The sequence below is a fragment of the Phaenicophaeus curvirostris genome, chromosome 6 (genome assembly GCF_032191515.1).
Source record: "Phaenicophaeus curvirostris isolate KB17595 chromosome 6, BPBGC_Pcur_1.0, whole genome shotgun sequence".
NCBI lineage: Eukaryota > Metazoa > Chordata > Aves > Cuculiformes > Cuculidae > Phaenicophaeus > Phaenicophaeus curvirostris.
In genome coordinates, this window is record NC_091397.1 from 14502052 (window position 1) to 14514729 (window position 12678).

A 12678-nucleotide genomic window follows, 5' to 3' on the forward strand; every position below is an offset into this window, starting at 1 on the left:
ATCTCTAAACTCAGAAAAGCAAGAGAGAGAAAAACATAAATCGTACAATAAAAACTAAAAGAGATACTGTTTTTCAAAGTAAACCACACTGAAAAAACTTATTTCTATATTCCCCACATAAAAGAATAAACCCAGGGTTATATCTAAAATTCTGGTATTAGATTTAGGCTAGTCATTAGGAAAAAAATCTTCACTATGAGGGTGGTGAGGCACTGGCACAGGTTGTCCAGGGAAGCTGTGGCTGCCCCATCCCTGGAGGTGTTCAAGGCCAGGCTGGATGGGGCCTTGGGCAGCCTGATCTGGTCGGATGTCCCTGCCCATGGCAGGTGGGTTGGAAATACATGATCATCAAGGTCCCTTCCAACCCAAACTATTCTATGATTCTATGGTTCTATGGTTCTATTCCCTTCCTAGCTTGGTTTTCAGCCCCAAAAGGTACCTGGTATGAGCAATAAAGGTAAAAAGATATTACAGCAAGCAGGAAGACATGATGAATGCTGAATATAAGGAAAGAGGAAAAAAAAAAGTTTTATATTTTTCTGTAATCACATTAAAGGTTTTTTTGAATTTCAAATGTTATAGAAGCTTTCATTCCTGACCCATAAGCCATTGTGTGCCTGAATAACACTCCATTCAGGAGGCAAGAGAAAAACTTTAACTACTATTAAGATCCACTACTACCAAAAAGAACAGATGTTGGTTCAGATTATCTTGAAGAAACAATGAATGTTTCTAGGAAACAGAGATATGACCTTGCAATACATTCACTACTTAATTGTTCAATTGTTATAGAAAACTGGACGACTTTTCGGGAAACAGAACAATTGAGGGCATTTCTAACCCTGAAATGGAAAAAATCACTCCTTAAATGGCATTAAATGGCAATATGTAAATAGGACACACAAAACTTCTTCCCAATCTATAAAACAAATACTAATATCAGAAATTTATCAGAAATAGATATTTGAGATTGAGATCGAGAGAGCCTTGAAGGACTAAACCCTTGATCTACTTTTTCCTCAAAGGCGACATCACCCTAAACCCAAGCTTCAAGTAAAAAGCATGGAGCCGTCTAAACATCTACAATGCGTGCTTCTCAAAACATTAAAAAGGCAGTTGTGAAATTGCAACCAAACCTTTGGATTTACTGCTTTGTGACAGCTGCAATCTGATACAATATTGTGTGTATCAGAATGAACTTTCGAGTTCAACACACACAAAACAGTACAAGGTGAAGAGTCTGAGCTTGTTCTTAGTACACAATGGGTCAGGCACATGTAATCAGGAAGTAATCAGTACTCAAGATAAAGAAACACTAAATTCATTTAAAAGCTCCTTATTCACTATAAGCACAGAATGAAAAAGGAACACCACGTTCAGCCAATTCCCTTTTAAAAATACTAAGTTTTTCAATATCACAGGAGAAATTCTTCTGTTCCCATTAATTCAGAGATGAGATTAAAGAGGGAGTATAGGGTTGAGGGAAGAGGAGACCGTAGTATTTTAAAACTGGATCAAACAAAAAGTAATTTATTTGTTCATTTATAACTATTTTATATAGATCAATTTGATTTGTCAGTTTGCTGAGTTTCCACAAGTATCCATTCATATAACCTACAAAATTACTTTAAAATGTCTGTGATGCTTTCATATTTCATTTATTTTCTATAACCAAAATGGAAAAATTCTTTCTAACTTCTGATTTTCCATCTTTTGTAAGTATTATAAAATATTAAAATAATTTTGATTCGCATTTCCCTTTGTATTGTTTTCAAATTGAATACGTCCATGTTAACTGAAATACCGGAACCTTTTGATGCTATCATGCATCACTGCTGACTGAAACAGACATGGCTAAAAAATTAGCTTCTGACATCAGTGATGAGCAATGCTACCTTTAACATCATTACTTCAAGGGCTATCTGGCACGGTGACCGAAAACAATCCACAGAAGCAACTCGGAAACACAGGGGGTAAGGGGAAGCTTAACACATTAAGCACCTGGTTAAACAGTGTAAGGGTTATGTCCCTGGCAATGGCAAAAAGCCTTCAGTTGTTGTAGTATCCTTTTGGGTTCCATCATCTTCAGTACACAAAAGTCAAGTCTAACAGCTTCACCAATACCACCCATTCATTCTGTTTTAGCAGTACGGTTCCACGCTTCATAAGTATTCCCTCTTCAAAGAGGGTAGAGAAAAGCAGCCAGCAAAAAAGATCAAGAACTGTCTTCATACTGAGGCACACATTTCAAACAAAGAGGTTAATCCTCAGTTATCCAGCTTCAAGAAGTTTCCACGTTAACAGTTATACTGTGGATCTAAGCACCCTCGTCACCCAAGGCTAGATAACTTTTCATTACAGAGCAACTACAGAGGTTACGTTCACATTCAATCCCTCATAACTCAAACACTGCTGATATGAAGTACACAAGGCACAGCTCCATCTGATTTTTGTCCTCGCTGCAGAATCTAAACACCACAAGGACTCCAGAAGTAAAATGAAGTGTACTTCTGGAAAGGGAAAAGACAAGGCAAACCCATCCTGGATTCACCTAATAAAAGGTCAAGGACTCACCACATTCAGGCACCAGTATCAACAGGGAAAAGCCAAAGTCTTGGTCGGTTCCAAAGCTAAAGCCAGGAAGAAACACATAGCTTTACGGAAGACAGTGTTAGGCTGATTTCAGCGATTTGGTAACAGCATACCCTTGAGGAAACACAAAATGGCAACAATTGGCAGGTTCATAATGCTCTAACACCAACTCTACTGTGTGTCCTGGGCTTGCATTTGGTATGCTGGTTTTAGAACCACATTTACAACAGCCTTGCAAACTCCTAAAGGGCTCAGTCTGTTGTTGGATTCAACATGAAGTTTGATGCCAAGAGCCCACGGGGAGAATACCCCTTAAGGGCTAAACCTGAGGAGTCCCATCTTGTAATGGCAATGCACTCCAGGCTCCAGAAAACACTCTTGGCCTGCTCTGGAAATCTGGACCTGTGCCTAGTTCAGGGTCAACAGATGGTATCTCAGATGAAGACAGGAGACAACTCTACTGATAGTCAGAATATGACAAACTGAATGATTCAAAGAAGAACTTATCAAGGATGTAGGATTAAAGAAAATAACACAACTGAAAGTATTATGTCAAATCTGAAAAAGTATATTCCTCTTATTATTTTTATAGATTCATTTAATGTAGCTGAGAACAGGGCACCACAAAACACAGTATAGCTTCTAGAAATCCTGCAAAAGGAACACATGATTTCTCTTTGAATACCAGTGCAGATGTAACAGTTCTGAGATACAAGTTTGACTACAACCAATATTATCAGAATATTTCAATGCTATTTGCCTATCCTAATTCTTTTGTTGACTGGATCACCAAAACAATACCATGTCAGTTCATTTACTGGTCCTAAGTGAGGCATGCAAGAAAATCAACCATAAATGCAATTTTATTCCACATTAATAAATTTTATTTAAAGAAGAACCCTTTTAAGACCGAAAAAAATCAATTTTGCCTCAATGGATGACAGATCAGTCTCATGTTTGCTAATTTCTGATTTACCAACTTTTACTTTTGCAGAAAAAGTAATTCTACTTTCATCATCAAAAGAAAACGGACCAGTATATAGCAATATCTATTACACAAGTCAGGAAGAAAAAAAGAAAAAAAAAAAAAAAAGATGCTATCTTTTCTCTGTCAATAATGTACAACAGGTTCCCCTCAGCATTAGAGGTTACAGCATCACACCACAGAGCTTCATAACACCTTCCCTCTCTCCAGTCAGGGGAGACAAGAGGAGAAAATCTAAAAAAATACCGCACAAAACCCCATATCCTATGCAGTCATATCCCTTATCATTTTGCTAGTCATCCCCTGGCCAAAGTCATAATAAAACAAAACCCAAGCAAATTAAAATCCACGAAATTCCATCTGAATATAAAAAAAAAAAATACAACCCACATAGCTTTTCTTTAACTGTAAGAGCAAGATATAAAACACCGGTACAGGTACCCAGAGAGGTTGTGGAGATTCCATCCTCACAGATATTCACAACCCAACTGGACGCAGTCCTGTGCAACCTGCTCTGGCTGACCCTCCTTGCACAGGGGGTTGGACTGGATGATCTCAAGCGGTCCCTGCCAACCCCAACCATTCCATGATTCTTTGATAGTAAGCAGAAAACTACAAATTTAATATTAAAACATAGCGTATTAAAATGCTTTACTTCTGACTGAACAAAACCAAGTTTCAACAAATAATTGGCTGAGAAAAAAAAAAAAAACAAAACCCCCTCAAAGATGTCTGAAAAGGAGTCTTCAGTTTCACAGTAACCAGGCATGTTACCTCTAGGTAAGAATCAACTCATTTTTCTCTTCTCGTATTCCTGCATATTCGCAAGGGAATTAGTAGGAGAGATTATAGGCAGTTGGCATAGGGTCCATTTCAGTCACTTGAAGTGGCTGTCTTCTAACTGCACTCCTCCAGAAGTGAGAGAGAGAGAAGGAGCTATCCAGGCCCTTCCACAACAGCCAAAATACAGATACCAGACCAGCACCACAGCCACAAATTCCTCAGGAACACATGAGTTTCCTATCCCATACCAGACAAAGCAGGCAGGAGATGTTCCACAGGAGGTCCCTGCCTCCCACTGGGATTAACCCCTTCTAACATGTGCCTCAAACCCTCCTCATGACCAAGCAGCCTGCCAGCTAGGAACATAAGAATGTCCTCTTCATCTTAAGCCCAAGGAATGTCACAAGTCCCTTCAGTGATAGGCATCCCACCAGGGCCCATTCTACCACTATATGCAGTGCTAACTGAGCCTTCAAGCGCCAAGGGGGTGAGCGTGGTCTCCCAGGTGGCCACTGGTGGCCCCTCAGCTTCACTGTTGTGAAAACAATCGTGCAATGGCATCGGCTCCACTCTTCTGGATGACACGGGGAGGAACATTGACTACAGCCACAAGCTCAGAGGAGCCCTGGCAGGTCCCAGCTGGCTCTCAGGCCATCTGGCCAAAATGGGGGACTCCCAGATGTAACTCCAGACAGTTATCCTGAGCCTTCAAAGTGAGCCATATGTGTTTCATTTTAGCACTAACTGTCCAAGATCCATAAGTACTACAGAGATGTAACTGAGCGACCTGAGGCCCATGCCTAATATGGCTGAAGCTTCACACACAGTACTTGAGCATGAAATGCAGATAAACATAAAGAGTTTTCCCTGGGCACGCAGCAGAAGCCTTCCTAGACAACCAACGGCAGCTTTGTCTCTAGATCAATATTAAAAATTCCACATGACCATTCACCAGACTTTTCCTCAGAGACCACTGCACAAGCCAGTAGATTTCACATGTAAATCATCCTATAAAGTTAAAACACAAAATTTGACCTGAACTGTGAAGGAAAGAATAAATGAGGGACAACATCAATAGAGCAGATCCAATAAAATTCTTGGTTTCATGCTCCATTCTTAAAAAAAAAAATAAAAACAAACACAGAACAACAGTATTCCCGGTGCTGCAGGCATCAAAGCCACTACAAATGCCACAGGTAACAAAACCAACAGATAAGCGTTCATCAATACTTTGCAGTCTTTGTGGCTGAAGACTCGACAAAAACCAGCTGCATTCAGTCTTGAAACCATACCTACAGTGTAAATCAAGTATCTATCACACCAAACACATGGCATCAAATCTTACCAAGTAATTTCTAACTGCTGATGATGAAGAGATTCTGTAACTTTTTTTTTTCCAAATCAGTCCCTTTAGAAGGATCTTCAAAAATCTGTTGTGAAATAAAGGGTCTATACAGCTTTCAGAAGCTATAATTCTTGGTACAGGCAAGGACACTATTTCTCTGAAGTGCTGAATGTATGAGTGTATGTTTTTAGTGCTTGATAATTATTATCATGTCATCTTTTATCCATTAACTACCAAAGAAGAATTCACGTATGACTGCCATACAGAACATTCAAGGTGTACTTTTAGAACTCCAGACACTGTCACTGGATGCACAGGGATGAAACAAAACAAGCATGCACTAAAAATGTACTAGCAAGAAGACAAAACACATTCCATACAAAAACTGGAACTAGAAAAGAAACAGTTATTTTTATTCATTTTTCATTTCACACATATTTCAAGATACACGCATTTTAGCTATGTTTGATCTTCCAGCCACTTTATCTCTTTAAGACCCTGTTCCCACCTACATAATAAACTTAATCATCTTGGAAAAGTGGAATTAAAAAAAAAATAAAAGTGCCTCAGTCACTTACAAGTATTATCTTTTTACAGACCTAATGTTACAACTGTCCTTTGTTAAATACCACAGGCATAGTTCAGTATATCTTTGCTGTATTTTTCCTATTTAATAACAAGATTTGGAAAACCCAAGAACTCCATATAAATTGATCATTTAAAAATCATAGCAGTTTTGAGTATCATTTTATTGATCCTTCTCATTTTTCTACATTTCAACTTACATCAGATGCTGCAGAAATATGACTTTGGCCTGGCTGATTCCGAAGGTGACCAGTGTTCCCCTCTAGCACAGAATCCACTGCATTGTCATCCTGCTGTGATTCAACCATTTCCATGGTCATGTATCTAAAAGTAAATACAAAGATATCTAAATAATGCAATATGGGGAAGTATATCAGACACCCAGGGAGAAAACAGCAATTCCAGACTTATATTTGGAGCAGACAACTAACTACTAACAGAAAATAAATGCATTTCTCTCTAAACTACATGATTAACTTTTCTTCCTATTCTCCCAAGCCTTTTCTTCCTATTCTCCCATATTAAAATGCTCACTCATGTATCCAGGAGCTCTAAAACAAGTATTCTGGAAAGATGCAGGGAGAAGCAGTTCTGGAAATGGTCCTCAGGGAAGGGTCAAGCACAGACTGCCAGGGTCCTGTGCAGTGCCAGCAGCAGGGCTGGGAGCACAGCACTCCAGAGTGGCCCATCAGCACCGCCCACAGCAGAGCCCTCACGCCCCACGTCTCCCACTGGACAAGGCTCAAGCTGACCACCGGCCACATGCTGCTACAGCCCTCTCGAGCCTTCTGAGATGCTGACCCCCAGCTGGGATCTACACTTCAATTGCCTGTAAACTACTTGTGGCTCAAGACGCACAACAATTCTTGTGTTGCAAGTTTAAAAGTAGGGTAAACTTCACAGAAGAAGCACCTCCCTGACCTTCAATTCAAACTATGAGCTTAGATTCCTTAGAGAAACTTCCAAATATATCTGCTATATAAGAATGTAATTACCTGGCAGTTGCTTTTCCATATTTCCTGGCATACTTATTCATAACGGAAGGTGTGTGTTTTAAAACAAGAGCTTGGTTCTCTTCGGCTCCCTTCCTCTCCTACCAAACCCTGCACTGAAGGTGCAACATTAAACAGGTGATGTCACAAAGATTGCCATGGCAACAGGTCAGTTTACAAACAGAACAGAGACAGGACAGGGTCAGGCAGCAATAAGCAGGCGGGATGCCTGTGGCCATACTTCCACCTATACCTCATTTACACAAGGAACTGAGGCTGCAAAAGGAAGATGTGACATAATTATGGGCTTCAAGAGGCAGCAAATCTCGCTTCCTCAAGTTCAGTAAACTGCAACTAGGGGATGGCGAGCCAAGCTGAACTCAAAGTTCAACTCTTTAATTGGCTGATAGTTACTGCAGTTCTTCTCAGGTGTTAACACTGAGAGATGGAAGAGATGGGGAAGGAAGCCTGCTATGTGCCTGACCCTGACGCTCCTGAACTTAATCCTACATGTTAAAAGCTAACTACATTAAAACAAAGGAAATGTAAACCCAGCTACTCTCGTGGCACAATTTTACATACTATTCCACAATCTTGGAGGAGAATAAGTAATTTTATTCAGGAATCACCCTTTTGGCATAACTATAGAGAAGCATATTTCTAGCTTGTATTCCTCTATGGCATTGCAGGGACCAGACCCAACAGCACCATGGCGAGCGGCAGCCAAGCTGTACGCAACTCAAGACTTCATGAGTTAACATTAGTGTTTCTGCCAACAGAAGTTACATACTCTATGCCACTATCAATTCAGATTAGATTCATAAGGAGACCTTTTACACCTAAAATCTTTCTACATTCCCATCTCATTAGTTACCACTAACCACCTTTTTCTCTAGATATAATCTAGAGAAAGATCTACTAAAATTCACCACAGTTGAGCAACTCTGGGGAGAATGTTTTCAACAAGCTTTCCAGCATAATTTTCCGTAACGTTTACCTATTAGATCATTCTGGGTTTATAGATACATTCCATGCAACAATAATGAGAAAAAAAATAGAAAAAAAAAATGTTCCTCTTCAGTCAATCGGGACCATCCACATAACATAACCATTCATACATAAAAAGGGCTATCTGGTTCATCTAAGAATTCCTCCATAAGCTTCAGAACAGCTCACACACCAAGGGAGATTAAATAACGCATAGGTACTGGCAACATATTAATTGTAATCTCTTCCTAAAGATACGAATATAGTCAGAATTAATTCACTTTATACAGGCCCTGAAGTATTTTCTTATCCCAAGCCATCTGTCACAGAAAACAGATGGAAGTAAGCCCACATATTTTTATTCCCACCGGATGCATGTCATAGAATTTTTACCTGGAAAAAAGGATTTTCACATTGTGAAAAATAGGGTTTAGTTTTTAAATTTTAGCATATTTCCTCACTGATTGTAGAACACTATAAAATTAATTTACTTTTATGACTTTATCAGGATTTTTCTCCCAAAGTGTTTTTATTTGCTGTGCTCCCCTTACTGAGTTAGCAAATAGCTCCGAAAAGAGCACCAGCACAAGAGAAAAATTCAGTAGCAAGTTATTCCTAGTATTTTACAAAACACAGTACAGACAAAGGACTTTTTCTATTATCTACATTCAATTACAAAAACAACAGCAAGCATTTTACATGCCAATGAAATAACAAATGTAATTAAGACTTATGACATACGTGACAAATTTAAGTTCTTAAATAGATTTCCAACTCAACACAAATTATTTTCTATTTTAAATCTTTAGTGGAGCAGAGTAAAATCTGAAAATATGTATACTGCTTTTAATCAGTTTTGCTTTGTTTTGTTTACTGCTGTAAAATGCAACTTTTATCCTAGAACACAGCAAAATACTCTTTCTAGAGAAGCTGAAATCTACTTTTTTTGAGAACCTGGTAATTCTAGTATCTTTGTAGGAGAGACTTGACTGAAAATGTGATCCAAATATACAGACAATTACAGCCTATAAAACAAAACCAAAAGTAACAAAGGACACAAGTACTTTTAAAGGATAACACTAGTTACTTTGCTATAAAAATTCAGTGAAAGAGATTACTGAAATCAAAATGCAGCGCACTAGTATCATAATTCAGACATCTTATAAGATTAGGAAACTCCAACAGACCTAACCATAGGGGGTTACTGAATATGCAGGTGAAGATCAGGTGCGGGCATTTGATCCCACGGGGTCAGACATGGTACAGCCGCACAGGGCCAGGTCACTTCACGTGGGCTTGTGCACAGCTCAAAGCCCTGCATGCTAAAGAACCTCTGAACTGCACAGTCCAGTCCAGGCTATTGCTGCCTTCAGCGCACACTCAAGCTCTTAAATTTGTACAACCTGAGTTGTACAGGCTTTGTATTTCCTGTATTATCTCATATATAATTTTGCTATGAATACACTGAAGTGTTTTTAATAAATGTACAGAAAAATACAGAGCAAGACCATAACTATTTTTGTCTAAAACATCAGTAAGAGGGACTGTGGTAAGAAACAATTATTAATCCAATACAGAAACTACCAAGATAGTTTCCACTTGTATCACACAGTCCACACTGCAAACAAATTGTAACTTAATTATTGCTTTTAAGTTCCAGAGTGAGAAAAAAGAAAACACTGTTGTAAGCACTTAAAATCCTTTGTAAGGATGTATCAACAGTAATACACAACACACTTCAAAGTTTCCATTACCTTCCTCCTCTTTTAAAAGAAAACCAAGCAAACAGGCTTAAGGTACATGGTCAGGTTGTGTTTAAAATTATACATTTTTCTTCATCGTATGACTAATAATGTACAAGCTTTAGCCTTATATTCAGTTCTAATCCATTCATATTTTCTACCTTGGTTGCTCACCATCACTGAGCAGTAATTGTAAGTATTTGTCTAGATTTTTAAATTAATAAACAAGTTAAACTTCTCTACTCCCATAAAAAGGGGGCAAACCCCCACTTTCTGTAATGTAGGCAAAGACACCTGTTTTTTTCCTACAAAACAGCCAAGATATCTTCTGGATGTGGCAGGAGGCTTGACTGTTATCTCGCTAGTAACATTTCAATACCTATCAGCACCTTTACTACAGTCGCTGACACTAAGGTACAGAAGGTCAGCAGCATGTAAACTCTGACTAAGAAGATGCCTACAGTGCACATCAAAAGCTTCTTCAACATGCAGCAGCAGCATCCCTGATGGGAAGACACTAACACATAGGATCGGCTAAAGGAGAACGCTGCCCAGGTGACCTAAAAAATCAGAAGTCTTTTACAGCTAAAGGTGTGAACCTTTTATATTTTCACCCACACAAAAAGATTAAGGATAACATCCTTATAAAGATGTGTTCTAATATAACACAGAGGGCACAAAAAATCCTTTCACTTTCCTCCAATACTGATGTTTGCTTTACAATTACATCACTGAACATTAATATAAATATTTAACGTCTGTCTGGTAAAATTAAACTGCACAAGCAAGCCGGTACAGTGTTTCCTATAACTAGAAACATGTGGCTGTCTAATTAAGTACCCAGAGACATTTGAAAGACAACTTCTTTATTTCAAAAATACTTTATACATCAGAGACCGTTTACAAAGGTGCTTATTACAAGGGAAACTGTAGGAGGCTGATCAATATGTTTCAGCCCTTGCTCCAGCTCTCTTTGAAGGCTTTATTCACAGGGAAGTTACTCGAGAGCAAGGATGTAAATTTACAAACGCCTATTTTGCATTTATCGATGACCCCGTGGTGCGGAAGCTCTCAGAGGGCACTAGTTTCGGGAAAGCATCGCACGTCTAAGTATGAAGCGTGTAATCTGCTTTACTACGCTGCTTTGGGAAGCCGCACTGCCCAGCAAGGCGCTCACAGCGTTCACCCAGGGAAACCAGCAACGCTGCAACAGACCCGACTAGAAGTGCCATCTTCCTATTAAAGTTTTCAGTATCGGCTCAAACTAAGTTTCTGGAGTCTCCTAAGCTCTGATACGTTTCCTCGCTTTGCTCCCTGTTATTTTCTTCTTAGAATATCAGAACAAAACCATCAAACCCCCTGGGTATTCCCGAGCCCAGCCCGCCCCGGGGCCGGGAGGGGCCCGATCGCACCATGACCGCCCGGGGAACCGCGCCCGGACGGGCTGCTCCCTCCGCTCGGCACCGAGCGGCTCGCCCTGCGCCTCCACACCTCGCTCGGACCCTAACGGGACCAGCGCTCCGAGCCGCGCCGCGCCCCGGAGTGGGGACCCGGGCCGCACGGGAGCGGGGAGCCCGCACAACCCATTGCTCGGGCTGTAGAGAAGAAGAAAGCCCCACACGCTCCCCCGCCCGGGCTTTAAAGGCGAATAACGGCCCGCACGCTCCCCCGCCCGGGCTATAGAGAAGAACGCCCCGCGCGCTCCCCCACCCGGACCGGAGCGCAGGCCGCCCCGCGCGCGCCTCGGAGCCCGGCGGCTCCGCGCGCTCCCGCCGCCGAGGCCGCGCCCCCCTCCCCTCCCCCCCCGGCGCGCGCGCTCCCGGCCGGCACGCGGCACAGCGCCCCCTGCCCTGCCCTGCCCCGCCGCGCTCCCGCCGCGCTCCCGGCCGGGGCCGCCCGCCGCGCTGCCCCGCTCGTCGGGCCGCGGGGGGTCGGGCCGCGCGCGCACCCGTGTCCCCGCCCCCTCCCTCACTCACCCGCCGCCCCGTACGCGCTGCCCCCGTCACGGGGTTGGGGGGGGAGGGGGAAAGGGGGGGGGGGGGGGGCTGCTGCGCCGGGCGGAGCCGCGCGACGGCCTCACGTCAGCGCTGATGCGGCCGCGCCGCCGCGGGGGCGCCGAGGAAATGGCGTCGGCGGAGACTCCCAGCCCCGGCGGCCGCGGAAGGAGGAGGAGCCGGGGCGCGGGCGGCAGCGGCGATTGGCTACGCGGGGCCCAACGGCCGCGGGGACGGGCCAACCGCCTCCTCGAGGCCGCGGGCGGGTCGGGCCGTTGGCGGCGGGTGGGGGGGCAGAGGCCTCGCGGGCCCGTCCTGACCCAAAGCGTCTCCCTTACGTCAGTCATCCCCGATATTGCGTGTTTTCCCTTTTGAGAGAATTAAGTGATAAGTTTTGCTGCAGCTGGTTTGTGTGTTTAATTATCTCGTCACAGAAATATGTCATCTAAGACGTAGCTGCTTTAAGCCGAGAGATAACCTTAGGGCTGCGAGAATTTGTTCATACACTTGTTTGTCTTGTAAGGTGCAGCTGTTCTAGGTCAGGATAGAACCTGAAGGGAGTTTCCAGGCTGGATAATCTAAAAAAAAAAGAATGAACATTCTTGGAGGATTTACATGGTTCTTTGTCTAAAAGTAGTGTATATACCTGCTACTTTTGTGAGACGTTATGCCT

The 12678-nt window shown here is 42.2% G+C and overlaps 1 protein-coding gene across 3 annotated transcripts in view; it reads right to left on the reverse strand.

The window, feature by feature from the left end:
* CREM (cAMP responsive element modulator) overlaps window positions 1–12120 on the reverse strand; it is a 34073-nt gene extending 21953 nt beyond the window's left edge. Inside the window, exons 1-2 of one of the 3 annotated variants that reach the window (XM_069859349.1) lie at window positions 11988–12120; window positions 6491–6614 (exon numbers count right to left, since the gene is read on the reverse strand). In XM_069859349.1, coding sequence (XP_069715450.1) covers window positions 6491–6610 — 120 coding nt within the window. In that variant the 5' untranslated portion in view covers window positions 6611–6614; window positions 11988–12120. Of the gene's footprint in view, window positions 1–6490; window positions 6615–7285; window positions 7390–11987 lie in introns of those variants that run through there. The other 2 variants (XM_069859347.1, XM_069859348.1) reach the window with 2 other exon arrangements.
* Between the last annotated feature and the right edge of the window lie 558 nt (window positions 12121–12678).